This window comes from Colius striatus, chromosome 4 (genome assembly GCF_028858725.1).
Source record: "Colius striatus isolate bColStr4 chromosome 4, bColStr4.1.hap1, whole genome shotgun sequence".
Classification (NCBI taxonomy): domain Eukaryota; kingdom Metazoa; phylum Chordata; class Aves; order Coliiformes; family Coliidae; genus Colius; species Colius striatus.
The window spans coordinates 61697822-61723518 of NC_084762.1; the positions used below are offsets into that span (position 1 = coordinate 61697822).

Here is a 25697-nt window from a genome sequence, read left to right on the forward strand (position 1 = left end):
TGAGTGTGCAAAAATCTTAGAATAACAATATCAGACATAGTTGCTAAATATCTTTTACCATGAACAATAATCTCCGTTTTCTTTTCGCTATAAACATTTTATCCTTCAAAATACAGCTCTCCTGAGTTGTACTTCTTGCCGAAGCTCAAACCTTTACATATATAGTTCTTTGGGTACATTTTGCTTCCTCACCCGCCATAAACATCCATGTGTGGCTACTCTGCTGTCTGGGACGGTAAAGGGTATTGCAGCCCGTGCCGACAGCAGGACTGTGCTAAAAACGGCTCCCTGCTCAGCATGAGCCGGCTAAGGGAAATGAGAGAGAGAGAGAGAGAGAGAGAGAGAGAGAGAGAGAGAGAGAGAGAGAGAGAGAGAGAGAGAGAGAGAACCTGTCAGGAAACAAAGGGGCTGGAGTGTTGCAAGCCTTAATTATAGTCTTAAGTGTCTGTACCATTAACCCTTGGATGCACATTGCCATACAAAGAAACCATTTTTACTGGTGTCCAGACAGAAGGCTCAGCTACCTGATCCTTTAATTTAGCCGAGGAACAGAAGCTTTTAAACGCTCAGTCGCTACCTGCTACTGCTTGCTCATTCCAGGCTCTTGTTCTGGAGGTTGGGATATTTGGAAAACCACACCAATCCGCAGGAAGAACCTCCGCAGAACAGCTCGCAGTTCAGGAATGAGGTCAAACTGCATAATTTCACACAGCAGAGGATAGTAGAACGAGGCGTGAGCCTTGAACTGAGGAGAGAACAAACAGAAGAAATTCTTCCATTAGGCACTGACACACCTCCGGAAGTGCTGGCAACTCTGAATCCTCTCCCAAGTCAAGGGGAGAAACCCACAAAGCAACAAGCAGAAACATCTCCACCCAACTGAAGGCAGCAGCACCAGAATAAAGCCAAGACAGCTGTGATGTGCTCCAACAGAGGCTCGCTAGCTACACACAGCTCCTAGCTAATGCTTATTCTACAAGAGGAAGAATGTTTCTATTTTCAGTTCGTGTTCTGTTTGTAGTTGGCCTCTTTCATTTAGTAGTTCAGTCAAGTTTTGATTTAGTCAAGATCTAAATACAGATTTATTTACCACAGAACTGCTTTGGGGATGGTCAAGGTGACATACATGGAGCACTGGAAGCAGAAACAGGAGTCGTTTCTTGGAATAAAGTATCAGCCACTAATCCTCTTCCTCAGCAGGGAAGGGCAGTAAAAGCAACTTTACACACCCTTTATAAAGGATTTGAGCATCCTTTAAACTCTCTCAGGCACGTTGTGTTTTACCACTCACTGCATCCTCACTCTGCATTACACTGTGGGTATCTGTCAAGTGCAGTCTCAGTGTACATCCCCTCAACAAAGAGCACTGACAGAGCAGCAGGAACTTTTAAAGTCAAGTGTGTAACTCTGCATGGAGAACGATTCTGGAACTACTTTGAACCTGTAAATGTTGTCTTAATTACCACTCCAAACAGTTACTCACCCTTTCATCACTTATCTTCAGGACTTTTGTCAAAAACAAGAGTAACAGATTAGTCCAGGCTTCCCGATGACTTTCTGATGTAAGAGTGAGGAAGTAACTCAGAGCCTCACTGCAGACACTAGAGGAGAAGAGACACAAAAACCAGTAACCAACACTTTCTTTTGAACTCTACTGCAGAGAGAGAGCTTTGGCTTTGCAGCTATACCAGTGTAGAGCCCTGGTGTATTGTGTCATACCATACCATAGAATGGTGTCAGAGTTGGAAGGGACCTTAAAGATGATCTAGTTCCATCACCCCAGCCATGGGCAGGGCAGCGACACCTTCCACTAGCCCAAGTTGCTCAAAGCCCCATCCAGCCTGGCCCTGAACACTGCCAGGGATGGGGCATCCACAGCCTCTCTGGGCAGCCCGTTCCAGTGCCTCATAACCTCACAGTGAGTATGGTTCTTCCTTATATTTAATCTAAATCTACCCTCTTTCAGCTTGAAGCCATCGTCACTTGTCCTGTCACTACATGCCCTTGTAAAAAGTCCCTCTCCAGCTTTCCTGTAGGCCCCTTTAGGTACTGGAAGGCAGCTATCAGTTGTCCCTGAAGCCTTCACTTCTCCAGGCTGAACTCAGCTTGTCTCCATAGGAGAAGTGCTGCAGCCCTCTGATCACCTTCATGGCCCTGCCCTGGACTCACTCCAACATGCCCATGCGCTCCTTACGTTGGGTGCCCCAGAGCTACACACAGTACTCAGGTGTGGTCTCATGAGACTGGAGTAGATGGAGAATCACCTCCCTCAACCTGCTGCTGCTCTGCTTTCCATGCAGCCCAGGACATGGTTCTCATCAACCAATGCCCCAAACCCTTCTTTGCAGGGCTGCTCTCCATCTACTCATTGCCCAGCCTGTGTTTGTGCTTGGGATAGCCCTGACCCATGTGCAGGACCTTGCATTTGGCCTGTTACCATTTTATGAAAGTTACTGTAAGCCTGATCTGTAACAGAAAGCAATGATTTTGTTAAATGAAAAAAAAAAATTATATGTAGACTTGAAAAATCAATCTCATGCTGATGTAATCAAGTAGTTTTCAGCTCTGCTCTCTGGTCTATAAACTTTAAATCTCTTTCACTGTGTTACTGCCATGGTTTTAAACCCTCTGTTATTCCAACACTTTGTCGAACAACTTTATAAACTGAAAACATTTACGTTGACCTTAGTATGCACAAAAGCATCTGTGTGCCCCCAGGCTCCTCAAGCCCAGTGCTCATTTCTGATCAGAACAAACAGCATGAGCTCCCTAAAACACCTGAGCATACTGGAAGAAAAAAAAAAAAACCAAGGTTTAGGTGATAGTTGCTTTTCTTGTTAAAGAGGTCCTGTAACAACCACCCACCTACCCACATGCTATAAGAGGTGACATAACTTTTGTTCTCTCCTGCAAAACATGTAACTGGAGCAAAAAGCAGAGGCAGCATTAGTAGCTGGAGGCGCAGCATTCTCCATGTGACACAAAAACTGTTAACCTTAGCCACCAGCACCACACTGCCTTAGCTCTAGGAAATTAACTGCAAACAGAGGACACCTATCCTTTTAAATAAAAACAAATGTTCTTTAACACCAGACCTAACATCAGCAGGTTCAGCCACGTGGTCCTTACTTGAGCAGCCTGTGCTGGACTTCCTCCCAGGCGCTGGTGCGGCTCTCGTCCGTGTACATGCGGAACAGGATGCGCAGCCCGCAGGCCAGGCTGCTCGTCTCCTGCTTCAGCAGGTTGGGCTTCGATTTGCCTTTGAAACCTAGAGAAACCCCACGCAGCCTCTGTTAGATCTTTGTTCCATCTGACATTTTTCCTCCTGGTCCCTCACTTCTCCTTGTAAGCACCTTCTGCACCTGGACAGTCAGAAGAACGCACCTCCTGCCATTAATTGCTCTCCACATTTCCTATAAGGAGTACGGCTAAAATGTAACCTGTGTGTATACACAGGGTAACTGTGTTTGGCACCCAGCTTTAGAAAAGCTTCCAAGTGGATGTGAAACCTGGGTGTACAAAAAGATTGCACTCCAACCACCTGAACAATGGACTTGGTCTCAAACCTCTCTCTATAGTCTATACTCTCTTATTGCTTGGTTTTGGTAACATTTTATGCAACAGCACAGTAAAAGCTTTGGAAATGGTAGAACTCAACTCAGTTTGCTATTGGTGGTCCACACTGGCAGCAATCAGACCCAGAAATATTAATGCTACCTCATCCTCAAGCTGAAGTGATTCTGCGTAGGCACGTACCAGAGCACAAAAAAGCTTGCTGCACATTCACAGGATGCCTTCACCATTGAAGATACTAACAGAGCTGACTTTGGTCAGGAACAGATTCAATACGATGCTATGGACAGTCCATTTTCCATCTGTTTCAGAAAATGATGTCCATTTCCCTTACACACTGGCAGCTAGAACGACTTTCCCAACAAGTTTTGGGGTTTTGTGCCTGCAGCTTCCAAGCGTGGGACTCACACCTACAGCCAAGGGATCAACTTGGCAGCTGTAAGCCTTACATTTTTAGAAACAGAAAAGACACTTGGCACCTGCACAGATGAGTCTTCCTCTCCTTAAGATTCCAAGGTTATAAAGTTACAGCCTGATATTCTATTTTACATTCAGCATCAAAGTACTTTTGACCTATTTTTGGTCAAAGCACGTTCTCGCAAAATATTTCTCCCAGGTGACTGACTCACCTGCTTTCCAGAGAGCAGTTCTTTGCTCGTTGTTTGAATTAAACGCTTTAGCAAATCTGTGAGACTCCAGCAGACAATCGAGAAGTTTGAAAAGCTGCTGTGATGTTAGAAAACGATACATGCCTTGATCTTGGGTATCTACATGGACATCAAAGTCTACTGCATCTCTCTAGTAAAAAAAAAAAGAACACAAAAGATTTCAAGTAAAAATTCACAGCTGTCTTCAGCAAGCTCCTGCGATGCCTAAATCCTCCCCTTGTTTCCAACTGTCCTTGCATTTAAACTTGAAACTGTATTAGAAGTGAACACACACCCCAGTCACATAAACCCCTTCCAACAACACACGTTTTCATCTCCACGGTGCGCTGCCCCAGCACAGCAAAGGCGATTTAATGCAGGATGTAAAAGATCCCTCAATAGTCTGCTGGGAAGTTCTGAGGCGCTACTAAAAAATCTGTAAATTAGAAGATGATACGTGAGTTTATGAAGCTTTACCCACTGGAGAAAACCTGTTAAAAGGAGAGATGCCTATCAGTTCTACTTACTTGTGCTGCTGCTAGATTCTCTGCATCCTCTTTTTTGCTAGTTGCTGGGAAGAACACAATATTGTCAATAGTCTGAATCAGTTCCAGCTGTACAACGCATTTGATCAAAAGAGCAGCAAATAACTTCTGTTCTGGAAATTCTTTAAAGGAAAGAAAAAGAAAATTGTTTGTTAACAGAAGAACTGCAATACTTTTTTCTTTTTCTGAGCTATTTTGGGGCTAAGTTGAAGAGCAGCTTAACTTCAAGCACATTCATAAACCAAACCTGGAATCCACTTGTCTGAACTGTTGTTCTCAGACTTGGACTAATCAGCATGTTGGCAACTGGCAGGTTTAAAAACCACCTATTTCCTAACTTCAAAGATGCCCACCATGAATTGGACAAATATTCAGTGTTACCTAAAAATCACCAAAATCAGTGACCTTGTCGTTGGCATCAGTGCAATGGCAAGAACCAGAGTCACAGACTGTCCACAGGCAGCGGTGGCTTTGGACAGCACCGGCATCACTGGTGCTTGTTTGTACTCATGGCAAATACCACAACCACCAGGCATGAGCATTTTAAGCACCAACACAACTCAGCACAAGTATCTTAAGGATTTGATATACCCTCTTCAAATTGGTCCAAATTCACTTTTTTTTTTCCCCCCAGCTATTGCTTCTGTTGCATTCTGCACAGAAAAAACTTTGCTCTTAAGAAAAAAACCCACAAAACAAACCAAACCACATTGCTCGTTTCTATAGCATGGTAAGGAGAGTACTACTTTTCATATTTTACTTTGGGCAAAAAGCCTGTGAGTTGGCAGCTGAACTCTAGATTTTTAAAGCACAAATCACAAATGTGAACCCACAGGAGTCCACCAGAATTCCATCACACTGCCTGAAGACAAAAATCTAACGAATGTAACTTTCCTCACATCATGCTTCTAAAGTTATAGCTGGGGCTGTAACTAAAGATATCAAACACCTGCTAAATACTACTCTTCTCAGACATAAAATGCCAAATCACTACAGAACACGCACTTGCTGTTGGCCTGGTTTTACTCATTTCTTCACCTACTGTGGACCCTGCGCTGGGTTGAAATGGACGTCCATCTGAAGGTCTGGGCTGAATAGAATCATGAATATCTACCGACTTCTGTGAGATTGTATCCTGAAAAAGAAAGAAAAAATAAAGTATAATTGATTTACAGAAAGCTGCTGTGAGCTAATAACCAGCAGTGTTGTGCTCTTCATAGCTTAAGACATTTGCTGCTTCAACATTGCACTTTCTTGTTCAACTTTAGTCGTACTAGGTGTCAGCATCCAAGAAAGACACACTAAAAAGATGACCTACCAGGAAAGATCTGAAAATTTATCACACAGCAAAAGCTTAGTGACACGGCAAAGTCAATGAGTAGTATTTTGCACATAAACTTTTTTGTATGCCATCCAAGCACTGAGGATGTCAGCCAACAGTTTGACTGTTACTGCATTAAGTCTATGAGGTTTGCTGCAAGGTTCTGATACTGGGAAATGCAGTGTCTACCTTGATCTGCAGTACAAACCTCCAATAGCTTCTGTGAGAATTTGCACTCCTTTTGTAATGGGTGAAAACGTGAACACATAACTCTCAATTGACAACTCCAAACAATATCAGGTATTACTGAGTCTTTACTTGCCTTTACTCTCTTCCACATTCTGAATTGTAAGTTCCTACTAATGTGTTTCTAGGCGCTACAGGAATTTACCACAGTAAAAAAAATGGAGGAGAATACCTAAGTATCAAGAAAATGCTCTAATTTAAAATCCTTTTGCCAGGGAGCTGCTTCAGCAGATTTCTGCAACGTGTTCCAATTCTCCATGTTGTATGGTGTTACTTTGTGAGCCTGAACCCATCGACTTCCGAAGATGAATTGTTGGGGCTTCTATTTTTCAATAAATATCTGCTTGATCAATTGAATGCAAAGCATTAGAATCAATAGTAATGCCTATTGTTGGCATCTGCCTCTTTCAATGAATGCTTTCTGAAATGTAATCAGTAATAGAAGACATCCCCTTCCAGTAACGCAGCATTTCTATGGGTGTTTGTTCCGTGCGTGCCAAGGGAGACCAAATGTTAATGCTCTGCATTGGGTTGTCAGCGAGACTGAAATCTACACATACAGTTCCTATGGAGAACATAGCAACTCCTCATACCAGCAAACGACCAAGTTTTTAATCTCTATCAAGTATAAATACACTTTCAATAGATATTCTATCTATAGACAGTAAAATACTTCACTAGATTTGAACTACCTGAAGAAAAATTAGATGGAATTATCTAAAGCCTGTGAAAATTCTATCCTACCAAAAGTGAGGATCCAAAGTGTAGCTCCTTTAACACTATCTATTATACAACTTCTGCTAGTTTTGAAGATGTAAAGTGTCTTTTTACACTGAAAACAAAAAAGATTTTTGAACACATTCACATTAAACTATTTCAAAGAGAAAAGATCCTTCAATTTATCCATGACTAAGACATTTAACATATTTGCCAATTTATGTGCTATTATATTTGACATAAATGGATCAAAAATGTAGCCAACATTTAGATCAAGCCCTTTATACATCAAATCACTACAAATGAGTCAAGCTACAGCAAGTGCATTCAGTCACGTGGATGTAAAATACCTGTATCATGAGAAATGGCCATCGTCAACATTTAATGCCCTGTTGTAGGTAAATTATGTTAACACTCCATAAAGACAAACGGAGGGAGTGGATGTCTCTCAGTAGAGCTCCTTTGGGACCACATCTTTGAACAATTTTTATCAAATGCTTCATTAATCTGCAACGACCTTCATGCAGCAATCTCCTGAGAATGGCCAAAAGCTAAACTAATTCTCCTCAGTAGTAAAGTAGCTACAGTGCTGCCACTTGCAAGGAAATCCAAATTTTACATCAGTTTATTCCATCAGTGCTAAGAGATCTGATGGTTATACATATTTTCTATTTTAAACACTGATGTTTAAGTTCTTACTACGAGAGCGAATTCGAAAGGGGAAAGAAGAGTTAAATTCCTCGGGCCAATACACCAAAGATAATACTGAGCCACATGAAACTAAAACTGGAAAACAGCTCAAACCCAAATAACAGTGTTACAGAGACCTACCAGGCACAGGACATTACCTAAAACACACACAGATAACAACCTACAGCCAGCTTCTGGAAGCCAGCTTTGGTGCAAACAAATATACCTTTCTCTTTTTCATTTAATTCCTTGCCATTTTTAAGCATTAACTATCACTTTATCAGGACAGAACTTCAAGGGAATATAAATTTAGGTTTAAATTAAATATACTTTTCACTTCTCACAACACATTTGTACAAAACTCTTGCAAGCTTTTAAACTATTTCTTATTTCAGCAACTTACCAGCTTTTCTTTAGCATCAGAGGGCGATCCAGAGCCAAACTCTCCGCTGACTGGTCGCCAAGTCAGCAGCCTTGAAGACACAAAACCAATACTGAATTTAGGAAGTTTGAAATACAAATCAGCACCAGTATTCTAAAACATATCCACTTCAATATGGTGGGGTTTTTGTTTGCTTTAATGTAAATTCATGGAAGCCAAACATAAAGAAATAGATGGACATTTGCATAAATTAATACACTAATTTCAGTTTTAAGTATATCTTTTATTCTTTAACACACACTATTCAAATGTCACTGTTGTGTTGTTTTGAACTTCAGCGTTTCTGGCAATTGCCTTATGGTCAACTGGCTTATGTGGAGATGGATTAATTTTTCTCCCAAATACTGGGTTTGGCTTTAGGCAGTTCTCTAGTGCCAGCAGCAGGGCTTGTTCTCTCACACTGCCTTAAGCTTTACCTGGAATAAGGAATGAATCTACCCCAGGACAAATCTACATGAATGTCTGGAGATGTTTCGTATTCTCCGTTTGCGTTATGTTCCATCATTATGGTCTGTTTCCACTTAGGATTCACTGCTGTTGTGGGTCCAAGTCACTGACAATACTTCAGACCTTTTCCCCTACAGCTCATTGATGTCTTGAGGATTTTCAAGCACTACAAAAATTTCTCCTTAATTGTAACTTACTGAACCAATCTCCCTGCCAAGAATTTGGGGAAATCCAACTGAATAACCTACGTGATCCCATCATCTCTTGTTATATCAAATCTACTGCTACAAAGTAAAAATTAAAGTTATTTGTCACTGTTAAGATCTCAAACTATTTAGCCCCAATCTGTGAGGCAAGCTTGATGGACATTTGTGTCTGTATCCTCAGTGAGATCTTTCCCATTGTGTTAAGGACCCTCAATTAACTTACCACTGACCTCAATACAACTAAAGACCATAGAACTAAAGAGACAAATCAAGAGATAAAAGAAAATCTTGAGGCGTGAAATGAGACAACAAAGTAGAGCACGGAACTAAATTGATTCTTGAAAGCGACCAGGACACAAATTACAGATTATTCTGGATCAGAGGCTGTTAAATACAGTGCAATTTATTTCAGGCTATAAAGTCTTAAACTTCCATCTGCCAAGGGAAGTATTGGAATAAGGAGCCATTATGAGCCTGCAGAGATCATGATAACTTGTGCAAGGAACCTATTCTAACTCTTGAATTTCCCGAGGACAAGTGGCCATTCACCCCGATGTTCTCAGCCCCAAGAAGTAAAGATCTGCGCTCATGAAGCTTCAGAAAATTTCAATTTTTAAAAGTATAAGCACAATAGAAATTAAATAAAAAGAAGAATCAAATAAACTACTAAAAACCAAGTGAGGTGGACTGAAAACTGGCTGAAGAAAATGCTGGTGATCAAGTCTAGTCGAAGGCCAGTAACTAGTGGTGTATGGTATCCCAGGGGTCAATACCATGTTCAATTCTGTTCACAGAATCACATGATGGTAAGGATTGGAAGGGACCTCTACAGATCATCTAGTTCAACCCCTCTGCTAAAGCAGGTTCACCTAAATCAGGTCACACAGGAATGTGCCCAGATAGGTTTTGAAAACCTCCAGAGAAAGAGACTCCACAACCTCCCTGGGCAGCCTGTGCCAGGGCTCCCTCACCCTCACAGTAAAGAACGTTTTCCTTAAGTTTAAATGGAACTTTTTGTGTTCCAACTTTTGTCTATTACCCCATGTCCTATCACTGGAACTCTACAGATAAAAGTGCTGCCTCATCCTCTTGACATACACCTTTTAAATACTTTTAAGTATTAATGAGGTCCCCCCCTCAGTCTCCTCCAGGCTGAACAGCTTTAGATCCCGCAGCCTTTCCTCACAGGAAAAATGCTCCAGTCCCCTGATATCAGCTCAGGCAGTGTGGGTTGGATGAGTAGATGGTGAGGTGGATTGAGAACCGGCAGAATGACAGAGCCCAGAGGGTGGTGATCAATTGAGTGAAGTCAAGTTGGAGGCCTGTGGCCAGTGGAGTTCCACAGGGATCGGTTCTGGGGTCAGTCTTGTTAAACGTCTTCATCGGTGACCTGGATGAGGGGACAGAGTGTACCCTCAGCAAGTTGGCCAATGACACCAAACCGGGAGGACTGGCTGATTCACCAGAGGCTGTGCTGCCATTCAATGGGATCTTGACTGTCTTTAGAGTTCGGCAGAGAGGAACCTCACGAGGTTCAACAAGGACAAGTGCAGAGTCCTGCATCTGGGAAGGAACAACCCCATGCACCAGTACAGGCTGGGGATTGACCTGCTGGAGAGCAGCTCTGCAGAGAGAGACCTGGGAGTCCTGGTTGATAATGAACTAAACATGAGCCAGTAACCTTCAATAATGATCTGGATGATGAGGCAGAGCAGACCCTTAACAAGTTTGCTAGTGATACAAAGCTAGGAGGAGTGGCTGATACACCACGGGGTCATGCTGCCATCCAGATGGACTTGTCAAAGAGTCTAGAGAAATGGGCTGACAGGAACCCTAAGCTGTTCAACAAGGGGCAATATCAAGTTCTTCACTTGGAGAAGAACAATCCCAGGCACCAGCACAGGCTGGGAGCCACTCAGCTGGAAAGTAGCTTAGCAGAAGAGACCATGGGAGTCCTGGTAGAAACCAGGTTGGACATGTGTCAGCAATGTGCCCTTGCTGCATTAGAAGGCAGATGGCATCCTGGGCTGCAATAGGAATATTGCCAGCAGGTGGAGGGAGGTGACCCTGCTCAGCACTGTGTCCAGTCTTGCGCTCCCTAGTACAACAGAGACATGGACATGTTGGAGACAGTCCAGCAAAAGTCCACTAAAGTGCTGAAGAGACTTGAACATTTCTCCTCTGATGAGAGGCACTGGCAGCTGGGACTGCTCAGTCTGGAGAAGAGAAGGCTCAATGTATTTAAATACGTGAAGGGAGAGTGTAATGAGGACAAAGACAGGCACAGAGGCAGTGGGCACAAACTGAAACACAGGAGGTTCCCTCTGAACATCAGGAAACACTTTTTCACTGTGAGGGTGACTGAGCACAAGCACAGGTTGCCCAGAGAGGCTGTGGAGCTTCCCTCCTTGGGTATATTCAAAACCCATAGTCCTTGAGCAGGGGGTTTGGACCAGATGACCTCAGATCAGATGACCTCCACAGCCCCTTCCAACCTCAGCCATTCTGTGTGATTCTGTATTAGCATCTTCAGCAACCAACACCTCAGTGATTTTGTAGAAGCTTGGCAGGAGTAGAAGACTTTTCTAATTAGTGATCCTTGCTGAAATTAGTAGTTGACTAATATGCTAGTACAAAGTTTTCCAAACAAGGAAATAATATAACCATGTCTCTTTGCAAAAAAAGGTTAATCTGCCAAGAACCAGCAGAGTCTAGTACTGCAACTAAGAACTCTTGTAGCCAGAGCTGCATACCTTAATTTGAAGAAGCAACCTGGAAATGTTTTATATGAGTGCTAAAAAAACCCAAATGTAATCCTACCAGATCAGATTAATAAAAACCTCTGCCAGAAGATATCTCACACTCCTGAGATTCATAGCATCTGCCTATTTCAAGACAATTAGCAATAAAGCACTTTTCCATAAAACTTTCCCATATATCATTGTGTCATTTCTCTGTGTCTAAATCTCTACATTAACTATTATGTTACCTCCAGCCACAGGGAAAAAAGATAAAAGGAGCGTTTGCCATCTTCTCTAAGTACTGGGGCAGCTTCCACAAGGAGTATTAAAACTATGTTGTTAAAAAAGCCCATTACTAAAGCTAGGAGAGCAAACGAGCTCCACTGCAAAAATGAGGCCAACAGAGGGACTAAGAAACACAAATATGAAATACCAATTAAAAGTAGAGTGCCATAGACAGCACCCGGTACAGCGCACATACTTCAAATCGGGTATAGCTAAAGGCACCAAGAGTATTTCGAGTGTGTCTAAATGGTAAGAGATCCAAAACGCTGCTTTAGAAGGGTTTCTAATACTCACCTATAAGAATGCTCAGAAACCTAAGTTTTGATCACATGTAGAAACCAAAGTAAACGTTCTGCAAGTAAGTATTCACTTCAAAATCCTTCCAAGTATGGGACATAGTAAGTTACGACTAATTCAATTGTACTTTTACGTCCAGAGATTTGGTCTCAAAGTTCCTTTTCGGCAGTTACCAAAATGCAAATTTAAACAAAAAAGAAACTTGACAGCTCCCAGATGTTTCAGATTCATTTTAGTAATATTTTTTTGATTTAATTAATTCTTACCTACTCACAATAAAGAATCAGTGAGGTAATGACAGACGGATTAACTTATCTTTTAAGCATGAATGAAGTTCTGTTACAGGGCTATCTGATGCATAACCCTACAGCTAAGGAAAGAGTGATGTGCAGAAGGCTCCCTTTTGCTTCAGTTTTCTTCAGGGGTGAACTAGGTAATACCCAGAAGCTAACTTTATAAACTAGTTGACAGACATAGGACAAGTAATAACAGTTAAATGTTAAGACTATCACATTTGGAAATGACTGTGTTTCACCTCAGTGTTGGTAGGTTAGAGAGAAAAAAAACTTCCTCATCTTTGGTAAAATGCTGGATATCGGTTTTTGTCATTCTGCTCTATGCATACAACATACTACTCAGAACAGTACCTTGTTCCAAGCAACTTCATATAGAGTTAAACACAAAGAGAAATACGGTTACCAAATGTGCAAGATGGTTTTCATTAAAAAATCAGAATTAATAGAAAAATATGATGGAGGTAAACCATCAACCACAGTGACGTAAAAGTGACTGTTGCAGTATTTTAGCATTTTGTAGAAAGAGCTCCACGTGTAATTACAAACTGCAAAGTCTGCCTATCAATAGCATTCATCTGTTACAAAAAGAAAATGACAAGGAAATTATGTGGTACTTCTCAAAAAATCCAACATTTAAAATTGAATCAAGTGACAGTTTTGGGTTTTGCTTTGTAGTGTTGTTTTTTTTTCCCCTTCTCTTCTCATATGTTACTTCCAGTTTTTAACATTTACAATACAAAAGTAGTAAGTACATCTAGCACCTAATTTATCACTATGCTCCAGGAAAGCCTGCTACTATTTAGTTCATATGGTAACAGCTTTTTGTTCAATTAGCCTATTAGATCAATTAACAGTAAGTCTTCTAGTTAAAACTACTTTACAAAGTATAAATATTAAGGGTTATCTTACGCATGAGGGATTGTAGTTTTGAAAATATCCAGCATGCAAGTGCAAGTTTTGTCCCAGATTTCTAGGGTAAACTTTTCACCATTTAGGATGACAACATTCTCCAAACAGTTTGTACCAGATCGTGCCAGTTGTTCATTGTCTAGAAAAGACAAACAGTGCATTTGTTTATTCATATTCAACATAATAACATGTTAACATTGCTTAAGGTAATTTGGGACAGTCCTACCTTGCTGCACACACCAGTACAGCTGTGCAAATATATCATCCAAAAGAACATCACTAAGTACTTCTAAATACTGTGTGAATACATCACATATTGCATAAAGTGCGTGGTTGCAAGTAGTTGTCATCCATTCAGCTTTCTAGGAGTGGGGGGGAAAAAGAAGTTACAATTTTGTTTAGGACACACATCCTTGCAGGCATATGGATATATGTATTTACTCAATTTAAATAGCTTTACAGTGACATGCAATTCCTTTCCAGATCTCAAAGCCCCCAAATTCTGGAGCTTGAGCTTTTACTTTGCTAACTAGCAGGTCTAAAAAACCTACAGGAACAAACAACTATTCTTGGAAAGCAGATTATAGGACTGACAAGCATTTACTATCATGAGGTACTGAGGTACATTAGACTTAGTGTCTAACAGTACACCACCAAGCTTAACAATTTAACATTTAAGTTTTCTGTGTTTCTTCTAAATATTTTCCACGGAATAAAAACTTAGAAGGTGAGACGTGTCCTTCTACAAATACTCACACAGAGCCTCCTGAAGTCAATTTTGATCAAATTTCTAATATGAATAATTTACATATAATTTACATTAGTAAGCTCATTTCTGTTTCACTTCCTTGTCAGGACAGTGCTTGGCTCTGGCTTGGCAGCTCAAAATCCATTTGGATGGTCAAAAGGGTGCAGTGAAAGCAAAGCGCTGCTTTGGGATGGGTGGGGTTTTTTGTTTTTCCCTAGTCACCAGAAAGTTTTGAACTCATGCAACTTATTTCTTCTAATTGTGACTTCACTGCTGATTACAAGCCTTGTTCCATTGAGGATGTTGTAGTGAAATGATGTGTGTCTCAGATGCCAGACATCTCATGTAAAAGCCGCAGTTGTTCTTAGAAACAACTAGGCCTCTACTAGGCCTTAAATGACAATACCTCCAACAGAATGCTAATAAAACAAAATTAGGCTACTACACCCACTGGTCAACTATGCAAGTTTTGAATTTTGCCTTACACTACTTGATAAAGTATATTACTAATCAGGCTTTCTATTGTAAATATATGTCTCATGTAAAGTATCTTCTCCCATTTTTTTCACCTCCGTCTGCTGTTCGGGCAGCTTCATATTGTCAAATATCCTGAAGACAATTCGAAACAAATCTTGCCACCAGTGTTTTTCGTAAGTATGTCCATATGTCTTCATTATTTCAAACATTACTGTTAAGCCCCTGAAGTGAAGAAAAACAAACATACATCAAGAGTTACAAAAAAAGACACGCATTAGACCAAATATGTCCAATTGCAACTGAGATAAGAAACTCAGATGCTGTTAGGAAGGTTAAGCATTGATCTGATGTGGATCAGTTGCACTAGTACACTACAATTAAGTAGAAAATCAACTTAGTTAAAAAGTACTCAAAAGTTCCAGCTAAGAGCCAGTCACATTTTGAGAAATGTGGTAATTTCAGATAGAAATCTGGACCACAAAAATAAAGGAACAAGTATTTCCAGGTAAGAAATATAGAGGTCTAGAAATGAATATTAATCTTCACCAGCTGTAAAGAGAGCCCAGATACACAGCTCATATGCACATGTGTAAATTTACAATCATTTATATATCTCTCATATGTAGCATCAGATCTGTCACAGAACACACTTAATAGGGGAAAAGCCATATTCAAGGAAAATAAACAAGTTTTACAAGAAATCAGTAAAAATTTGCCTTTTCAATTGCTTCTGAAATCCTCAACCTGTTAATAAATCATGGTATAAAACCAGTTTAAAAATCCTCAAAGGAACTGTGATGGGAAAGATACAGGAAGGTAGGTGAGTTTTAATTTCGGCTTTGGTGAGGCTGCATCTTGAGTCCTGTGTCCAGTTTTGGGCCCTTCTCTACAAGAAGGACATGGAGGTGCTGGAGAGGATCCTGAGGCAGGCCCAAGCTAGTAAAGGATTTGGAGCACGTCTTATATGAGGAATGGCTGAGGGATCTGGGGCTGTTTAGCCTAGAGAAAAGAGGGCTCAGGGGAGATCTTATCACGCTCTACAACTACCTGAAAGGAAGTTGTAGCAAGACGGGAGTCAGTCTGTTCTCCCTAGTAACAAGCAATAGAACAAGAGGAAACGGCCTCAAGTTGTGCCAGGGGAGGTTCAGGATGGATATGAGGATGAATTTCATTACTGAAAGGATTGTCAGGCTTCGGAATGGGCTGCCCAGGGAGGTGGTGGAGTCATCGTCCCTAGTGGTGTTTAAGAGATGGGTGGATGTTGCACTTAGGGAAATGGTCTAGTGGTTACTAGAACTGGGACAAAGGAAGGCTGGACTTGATGATCTTAAAGGTCTCTTCCAGCTGAAATAATTCTATGATTCTAGGATTAAAACCAAGGCAAGATTCCAACAGAATTTTGTGGTTGGAGTCCACTAAAACAAAACCTACTAATTTCATGGAGCATTTATGTATATTTTAATCAGAGAAACGTGACACGAGGCTTACCCAAGTCAACTATGGCAAATCACTAAAATGAAATAACTAGGTTTGAATTTCATCAATTCAAACACTATACATTTATATTTACTAATGAACAGAGAGGATCACTATTGCCACTGGAAAAATACAGATTTGGATATCAATCCAACGTTCCTATCTTATTAAAAAAAACCCCAAACTGCAGAGGGACTTAAAGCATGTTGACCATTTAGAGTTGACATTCCGTGTTAAAATAACGCCTGCTCAATATATGTTAGGAAAATTCAGAGTTGACTTTCACATTTTGCTGTGTTCCATGTATAAACTGTCTCCATCATATCTGACTAAGTTGAGCTCAGCTCTTTTAAATAGTTTACAGGTTCTATAGTAAAGGGACAACAGTCACTATATTTTAATTTACTTAAGCTGTCATTTATTTTCAAAAGAACTATTTAAACAGTTCTTATCTTTGTGATTTCACCTTCAACAGGCACTATTTGAACATTTAATTTTAAAGAAAAGTAATAATTATCAATTTGGAATTATGCAATCACAACTACATAAATTCATTATTTATTATAACATAAATTGATTATTTATTATAACACAAGATAAACATTTCCTATATCAAGAACAAAGACTTAAACCCTACATTCCAGCATCTATTTAAAAAAAAATGTGGTGTTCCCACAGTGATATCATCTAAATGAAATACACAAGTCATTTTAGCACGGTTATGTTTGCTAAGAGAGCTGTTTCTATTTTAGAAGTGCAATATAAGCCTTTAAAAATTTGAATTACAAATACTGATTGTTACCTGGTTCTTACATCTAATTTGCATCTATTGATGATACAGGACAACTCAAACAGAATTGGGAACCATCCTCGCACCCACACTCTGTCTTCCGGAGCTACATTCATATCATCACTTGTGTATTCCTTGAATGCCTTTAGAAGAAAACACAGGGTTATGCAGAGTCATAAGAGTTAGATTCTTCTAAATAAAACTCAGTTTGGACTGTAAATAACAATCTCTGCTATATTAGTATTACACCCTGATATCTCAGGTGAGCTGGTAATCAAAAACATACTGAGAAGGTGAAGCATTTTTCAAAGTAATGCTCAGTATATTTGAAAAAGAAACAAAAAAGAAATAAAGGAGATGATACATTGAGGCACCAGTTTTTGCTTGCAGTTCAGCCTGAATCTTTCTTTCATAAAGAAAGCACTAAAAATTAGGATCAACCATAACATTTTGAGGATATCAAGCATTTTTGCTTATGGCATTATCCATTCTTCAGCTGAACTGGGTGGATGGGAATGCACAGGGAGGAATAAGAGAAAAAAACAATAATTTCAGAGCCTGTAGCATTTTATTTGCTTTGGAATAAAGTACACTTTTCACTAATCTCCAAAATATGAAGGGAAGCCAATAAAGTCAGCACATGTACTGTGCTTCTTTATTAAAGTACTGTTGATTAAAAGAGTTATAATTTAGTTAATACAGACTATACCTGAGGTCTATCAGATACATATTTTGCACAGTGGCGAATGAGGCGGATTGCTTCCATACTGGTATCTGGAAATGCTGCATTGCAGGCAAATTCAGACAAGCACTTTACTGCATCCTGGAAAGAATCTATGGTTGCTGGGAAGTGTTTTTCAAACACAATTGCTGGAAGAAAAGCGTAAACAAAAGGGGAAAAAAAGCGTCATACTTTAAAATCTATTAATTCTAATGTGAACTAACTGTAACAGAAGCTAAGAGAGACTGGTTCATTGATTAGTGCTGTCCAACGCTTGAGTAGTAATAAAAACTAAGAAATGAATGCTCAAACCCCTCAAAAAAAATCACCTATAGGGCATTCTATTTTGATAGTAAGTGTCTAAAATAAATCAAGGTAGCAACTAGCCTAAGGGAGGGCGATTTAACAGTTAAGGAAGAACACAGCAATAGGCCTATTACTTAACACCACCACTAGTCTGTATGATCAGAGCTTAAGAGGCCCACATAATCCATGGAGTTACATCTACAAAAGGACTTCCCTCAATAATATTGTCCCATTATCTTGATTTTGAGGAAAAAAACACTATCAATGCTGACAAAGTTTGAGGAATGTGCAAAAGTTAAGACAGAACAAAGAGATGCCCTTATATGGCCAAGGATCTAGATTAGAATGAGAATTAGAATGACGTTCTACGAAATGATACCATAGACAAGCACAATTCAGAAACAAGGAGAAGGGTAAACAAACAACATAATAGTAAAATGACTACACAAATAGAGAAAACAAATAGAAAATTCTTCACTCATTGTTTTACTACAGAATGCTACAAACTGATAATTATATCTTTTTTTTAAGGCATAAAGGAAGACAGATGGCTATAAGCTTATTGAATTATCTTCCTAAGCGTTCTTCCCAAGGATTACATGAAAAGAGTAAAACATTGGTTCTAAAGCATGAAGCAGGCCTTACTATGCTGGCTGTAGAACCAACAGATAAAGCTTCTTAGTCACGTACCACATTTCGGGATGCCTGAATCTGAATATCGTCAATACTCACTGACAATGTGTCCTGTAGTCTGGAATGCAAGTTCCACTATACTTTCATCCTGATCTGAGGCTGCCAGATGAAAGACTGAAAAAATGTTCTTCCATCCAGAACGAATATTAGCAGCCTGGGAGTTTACCATCTGTGCGATACAGCGTACAACCATGTCTCGAATAGTAGGAGACCTGAAGTAGGACAATAAACAACAATTGTTTAAATTAAATTACATAATAAATTAAAATAGTATATTTCTCCAGCAACTGATTTTATAAAAGCAATTTGAAACATTAATTGCAAACGCTGGTGCCTATGACCCCAGACAATTCAGTTAATTGTATGTTATTACCTGTTTCTCTTCATGATATGTTCAAACGGTCTTAGGAAGTCCTTCTGGAATCGGAAATTAGCAAGTTCTCCTTTTTCTAAGAACTTCATTGATAATTGCCTTAATGAGTCCACTGCAAAAATAGCTACATCTTCATTGGGATTGCAGCCAACCTGGTAATGTAGAATAGAAATGCATAGTAAGCCTGCATCACAAGTCTTACGGACTCAGCCCAAGATGCCTCTAAGTTTGATAAAAGAGAAATTAGCAGTATTGGAAAATTAACAAAAGTAACAAAATGAAACAGTAGCCAACTCCATAAACCACACTTTTAATGCAATTCAATAATCCCTGTTGAACTCTAGCTATTTTCTACACTATAAATCCTAGCATTTACATCTTTCTAAAAATAAGCAAGCTGTCCAGAAAGACTTCAAGGCGTTGTATTAAAAATGTATGACAAACATTCAGCTGACAAATAGTCAATTTAGTCTTGAACAGAAAACAATCTCTTATCCCAAGCTTCACAAAACAAACCCAAAAATGAGAGCAGCTAACTAAAGGCAGCCCATTCTAGACCCAGGTTGTGGTAACGTGTACTGCTGCTTTTACATTTTGTTATACTGTGTTCCTCTGTGTTCTCACAGGCCTTTCCAGCTTTACAATTTTTTTGGTGTTCTAAGCTACTTAGACACAAGGACAGAAAAAAACACTATCTTTCAGATGAGCACATGCTTTTCCAACAAATCTCTAAATAAAGCTTATTTGTAACTCTTGGTAACTCAAGAAGGAGCATGCACAGTACAATCATTGACACGGATACCTTATTAAAATGATCTCCAATAACTTCCCAGATTCTAGACCACTGTAGCCTTATCCGGCCCATGTTGTAATATGAAATCTCTACTATCTTCTGCAGACTAAACATTCGAGGGTGGGTGGCAGACAGCAGTTCATCCATAGATACAGCACAAAGCCAGCGAACGAAATCCACTGTTGAACGACCACAGATTTTAATGCAATAATTTTCCAAGGTTTAAGACAAAGTTGCTTGGTAGTTTACAGGGATAGGGAGCTGGAAATAAAACTTACCAATAGCATTTCCATCCAACCTTGTAGATCCTGTAAATATTCTGTAAAGTGCAGTTTAAGATATTGTTAATTTTTCTTGTTTTCAAAGCATCCTAAATGGATATTCAAGATTTTTAGAGAAAACACATACAGGCATTTCCTGACTACTTTTATTTTTTAAAAAATAATCAGTAATTGTGTGAAAATATTGCAGTTTGACAACAGACCCAGAAATATTTCCATTATTCCTATATTTAAAAATAACTTCCATAAACATGAGTGGAGACTGGGAGGTGAGCACTGTTTCTCATACTATCTGCCCATTGACAGTGACAATGAATAATGTCAGTAGTTTATGAACTATTCAGGCCTGCTCCAGATATAAAAGTCAAACTTCTCCAAAGTGCACAGTTCCTACGTGCCTTGACAAATAGATACTTCAAATACTTCCCACTACAAAGTTATGAAGTGAGGAGAAATACTGCAAATCTAAAGAGCTATTATATGCTTGACATTAAGCCTCCAGTTTGCTTTATGTGATTTTATTGTGAGGCAGTTTTCACTGAACTGACATTGATCCTGCATTGATCTTCTCCTCAATCACAGAAAGCCTTCAGAGCGATATCCATTTGCAATTGTCAATTTTGACAACCATTAAGAAAATGGCATTTTCTGATTTCTTATAAGCTGACAGAGTGTGATTCATTACCACTCCTCTCTGATCAGTACTTTACCATATAAACAGGGGAATGTTTATGGTGTGTACTATGCCTGATCAAATCCTGTTACAACAAATAAGATGGAAAAGAAGACTGGAATAATAATTCTGGGAATTTCAGGCAACACTTGCATAACCTAGAGGAAAGCGAGGAGTCAGTAATTGTATTTAGGAGAAAAAGGGTCTGACAATAATGCTTCCTCTACTAAGGTAAAATGAGATGTGCTGTATGTTGCTACATATAACAAACCAAGATTCACTGGACAGCACATCAGTCTTCATTCTGCAACTCTCCTGTAATCATTTTATATCACTAAAAAACAGCTTCTCCCCCAACATTTTTTTTATGTTCCTCTTGCAAAAATACTTCTGCTCCATAAAAAAGGAAAAAAAACCCCACAAAACTGACATTAATTATGATAATATTTACATAGGGTTTTTTTGAAACAAGAGTAAACTGATAGTGTCCTAGCACAAGTTTAATACAGTACCTGTCTACAGCAACGACCACACTTTGTGAGCTGGTTTCACCAATGGATTCCTGAATACTTGCTATCTGCTTCCAATCCACATTTCCACCAACTACAGTTAATAAAATTTGAAAAATGGTTAAGAGATAACATTGAAAGCACTGGAAAGAAAGAGGAAGAGAAGTCTTGCCACTACCACTATAATTAAATCTATTTTTAATTCACAAAAACATTACAGAATTAATTTCCCTTGTACGAGTTAGGCATCTCAGTGAACAGTTGCATCTCGGTCTAAGTCCTAATTCTCTAGATCCTCTAACCATTTCCAAACTATATTTGCCCCAGAAAATTGTCTACATTTGGAACAAGTGTATGTATAGAAAAGTACAACAGCACAAGAACCACCTTTTTCTCTCTCCATCTTTCAATATACCTTTGGTAATTCTGCTACTGAAAATACAGAACATACAGAAAATATTGCACAGGGGAGAACTTTTCACATGTTATTAGCAGTGACTGAGTAAATTCATCCCGATAGGGCTTTTTTTATAATCATTCAGAGAGACAAGCTCCCAGCAAAACTCCATCTTTAAGCTGCATCTCAAGTACAGCAGAATTATTGCCTAAAAACAGCGAGAAAAAAAAATCTGTAAATAAAAATAGTAATATTTATTTTGGAGGCTAGAAATGGTAACCCACAACTGGGAAAGCTCAGGTTAAGAAAATGCTAACTTCTGCCAAATTCTAAGTCTCCCTTCAACCTTCACTAACAAAACAAAAGGACTCTTGCAACCCCTCTTGGGTAACTCCACCTAGCCTATATGTAGGTTTGTTGCTTGTTGTTTTTTTTTTTTTTTCTTAGGCAGCCTATCAGCAAGTTGGGGAGAACAGACGACTGAAAGAAGACCAGCAGTTCTCAGAACTTTGCAGAGACTGAAAGTTATCACATTTCAGATTGCCACTCAAAATTCGTCTCCAAGTCTTGCTGTACTCCACACTTGTAAGTAGCTGGAGATGACTGGCTCTCAAACATAGATAAACTGATCCATCTGAACTGATCCATCTAGGACATCTGTACATACCTATGTAACCTTACACTAATATTTCAGCAACTTATCATTCTATTGAGTTTGATCAAGACTTCTCTTATAAAGCATACAACCTACTAGCATCAATTAGCTTTCATCTTGGTAATGTGTCATATAAGAAACATATCAAACAAGCAGCCTTGTGAGTTTGAAGAGCTGTTTCCAAGAAGTAGGTAACCCTAACCTACCGTAGGATTTATGATCAATGCTGAACAGACAGCAGATTTTTAGTCCAACAGTTACAAGACCTTTTACAATGAAACAGTCACCTATATAATTCTTCTTTATGAAAAACTGATTCCTCATATACCTATTGTTCAAAGAGGATTTCTAGTTACTTAAGAAGTACACTTTGGCTATGACTTATTCAAAGTAGCAGGTTTCGTCTTCTAACATTATGAACACAAACTAGAGTAGAAGAAAGCTGAATTTCACAGTTACAACTCCAAGTAATACAACATTCCTATCAAGGAAGTAAAGGAAAAGATGCTTGTATTTTTACTTTTACAATCCACATGCTGGGGATGCTTTGAGTTTTCACGTAAAACAAAGAAGGGCCGCAGTAGGAAGGTAACACAGGAGTGATGAAGACATTCAGATGTACATGTCTGAAGAGTGCACACCCCAATCTTTTTTCTGGCAGGAAATCGGCAAAGGGGTTTTGAGGGTCAGGTTTGTTTTGATATTTAAAAACACCACACACACACACTTCCAACTTCAGCAAGAAGAGTGAACGCTGCTGCTTATGCATTTCTGATTTTTTTAAGCAGGTTTCAATGATTAAGCTTTTGTGTGACCAGAATACAACTTCACTTACTCTAATTAAGCAATATTTTCCTGTAAAATATGTATCTGTATATATGGATATATGCACTATGGGTTCTTCACAGAAATTTAGGCTTATAGGAAGGTTGCTCAGAAGCTGTAGTTCCAAAGGATACCTCAGAGTGATCACAGACAGAAAATTAAAGTACCTGCAGCAGGGGATTTGTGAATAAGAGTGAAAAAGCTAAAACAGTTGAGAAAATTACCATATTTTAAAAGCCTCTAAGTGCATTAAAATAAAATTTCTTTGAATTAGGCTTTTTCCTATAAGACTGAAGTGATAAGATATAAAAGAAAAGAAAATGGTTAAGTTCCCATATGTGCACTCTAACAGGCATTCCAGAAATTCAATTCAGAGAGAAACATTTTATACATGAGGCCATAGGCTATTTTCCTTAGAAATGCAGTTAGGCAGAGGAGGAAAAAAAAGTCTTTATGAGCTGGACCTACACCAGTGACTAGCAAGTATGATTTAGAGACACCAGACTACAGTTTACATTCTTAAGCTATTAGGACTTTTTAAAGGCCAGTTACTTCAGTGTAGAGAAACCACCAGCATTTGGAAATAGCCAAGTTGGATAGGTCACTGGGGAACACTGAACTGGAGGACATACATTAGAAAGGCAGGAAGAAGCTCAGTATATGAGATGTTGTCAGACACATTAATTTCCAGGCATAAGGTTTCCCTTCAGCAACTCTTGGCAAGGTGAGGGGAGTACATAGAGGAAGGCCAAAGGAGACACAATAGAAAGAAAAGGATTGACTGCAGAGTAAGAAAAAAAGTCTGTGGAGAAAACAAAGTCAGATGCTTAGGACTAGTTGAGGGCTAAGATCAGGGAAGCTGGTTAAATAACCATTACTCCTCAAAAAAAAATTGCTATGAAAAACTGAGGCAACACAAAGCTTTAGCTTGGCTCTGGGTAAAGTTCAAAAGGCAGAGATACTGAGCATCACACAAACTGAGACCTTCTAATGGAGTTACATGTACTTCCTTGATGCTTCCATAGTTTCTGAATACCCTCCACCTCTGCATCTTTAACTGTGATCCTATTAAAACAAATAAAATAAACCTTTTAAAGATAATAAAAGATCAGACCAATATACTTCTGAAGGAGGCCAGGAAACAACATCTCATAGACTAAATTTTGGCTCCCAGGCCAACCCAAAAAAGGCACTTACCCCAAAAGGGGAAGAAATAGAATTTCAGAATTTAAGCTAAACTAGTCTCCCACTTGGTTTGAACTTGCATATTTCTCATGAAGTTTCATAACAGGATGCTTAATCTACACATACTACCTTGCCCATTTGGTAAAATACTTGGTGCTCTAACACTGCAGCATTATTAAGTCTGGTCATACCATCACAATCCACTCTTACTTGCTTAGTTGTGTCTTAATAGAAACAAATAGTGTATCATTTTCTTACACTTTCCACTCTCCAATCCCAGCAATAATACATAACAGAGAAAAACAAATATTCTAAAAATAGGAATCAGTCTATTCAAAGCCCAAGATAGTTTTAAAAGACTACTTCACAGACTTGTCTCCCAACTTTACAGTCAACAATAATGAAAACAAAGGACAAACGGTAATGTATCTCTGAACAAAGCCAGTTAAATTAAATACTTTATGTCTGCATTACTTACCCAGTCCCAGCCCCACAAATTCATCAGGTGTCTGATCTTTTGTTCCAGTAAAAGAACCTTCCCTGCCACGCACTGTCCCTGAGATGTAGCGAGGTTTTACTCCAGTTCCTATTAACTGTGCCAGTTCAAGTTGACTTATGCATTTCAGAATCTGTTCCAGACAAGAAAAGGTGTTTTGCAACAAAAAGTAATTTGGAATAGTAAAAACAAAACAAAATCCCAAATACAAATCTTTAGGTAGATCTTTAGAAGAAAAAAACTCTTAACAGTTAATGTCAAGCAAGTATGTCTGCTCTTCTGTCTAAAATTAACACTACTGCATTAATCTCTCACAGTTTCCTCACTTGGACTTTCCTACTTTCATTGACTATACAATATGCCACTCTAGTTAATGTATGTACAAAAGTATATACTTGGCACTTATCTGAAAACCACTGTATTTTTGCACAAACAAGTACACTACTGTGTTCCAAACCAGTACATGTGCTTTTCTACAGTTTAAGTATAAATGACTCTTGTACCTCATGCCAGGAATTTCCTAAATAGTTTCCATCTGTATGAGCCACCGTGATCAGAGTTTTAATTGTGTCAATATTCTTCTGCTTCATTTCAGTGATACCAGAACTCACTGTAAGTAATGTAAATCTTGCCAATGCTTGGACATAGGCATCTCTTTCCAGCTACAAATGAGAGAAAAAACAACCCAAATAAATTGTCTTGTAAGAATTTTCTTGGTTTTTTGTTCTTAGTAAAAACTGTGATTTCAGCAACTACATAGTATATTTTTTCTTGTCCTAGAAGGGAATTTCAAAAACATTCTATGTAGTGAAAATATCTCATTCTTCTGTAGTAAGCTGCAGGACAAAAATTAGGCTCCTTCCTGTGATTCTGTGAAGTGTAATGTCTGACAGCATAGAACACACAGGTTGTTGTTAAGATTTCTGGGTATGGTCTT

General features: G+C 39.1%; 1 protein-coding gene across 2 annotated transcripts in view; it reads right to left on the minus strand.

Moving 5' to 3' along the window:
- Nucleotides 1–325: 325 nt before the first annotated feature.
- Nucleotides 326–25697, minus strand: part of ARFGEF1 (ADP ribosylation factor guanine nucleotide exchange factor 1) — a 99503-nt gene continuing 74131 nt past the window's right edge. The window contains exons 21-39 of one of the 2 annotated variants that reach the window (XM_061995626.1): nt 25264–25422; nt 24743–24893; nt 21206–21296; nt 20018–20058; nt 19749–19918; nt 18947–19098; nt 18613–18785; nt 17563–17723; nt 16866–16996; nt 14680–14809; nt 13589–13724; nt 13363–13501; nt 8143–8212; nt 5771–5900; nt 4748–4887; nt 4203–4371; nt 3130–3268; nt 1484–1601; nt 326–745 (exon numbers count right to left, since the gene is read on the minus strand). In XM_061995626.1, coding sequence (XP_061851610.1) covers nt 581–745; nt 1484–1601; nt 3130–3268; nt 4203–4371; nt 4748–4887; nt 5771–5900; nt 8143–8212; nt 13363–13501; nt 13589–13724; nt 14680–14809; nt 16866–16996; nt 17563–17723; nt 18613–18785; nt 18947–19098; nt 19749–19918; nt 20018–20058; nt 21206–21296; nt 24743–24893; nt 25264–25422 — 2565 coding nt within the window. In that variant the 3' untranslated portion in view covers nt 326–580. Of the gene's footprint in view, nt 746–1483; nt 1602–3129; nt 3269–4202; nt 4372–4515; nt 4657–4747; nt 4888–5770; nt 5901–8142; nt 8213–13362; nt 13502–13588; nt 13725–14679; nt 14810–16865; nt 16997–17562; nt 17724–18612; nt 18786–18946; nt 19099–19748; nt 19919–20017; nt 20059–21205; nt 21297–24742; nt 24894–25263; nt 25423–25697 lie in introns of those variants that run through there. The other variant, XR_009818665.1, reaches the window with a different exon arrangement.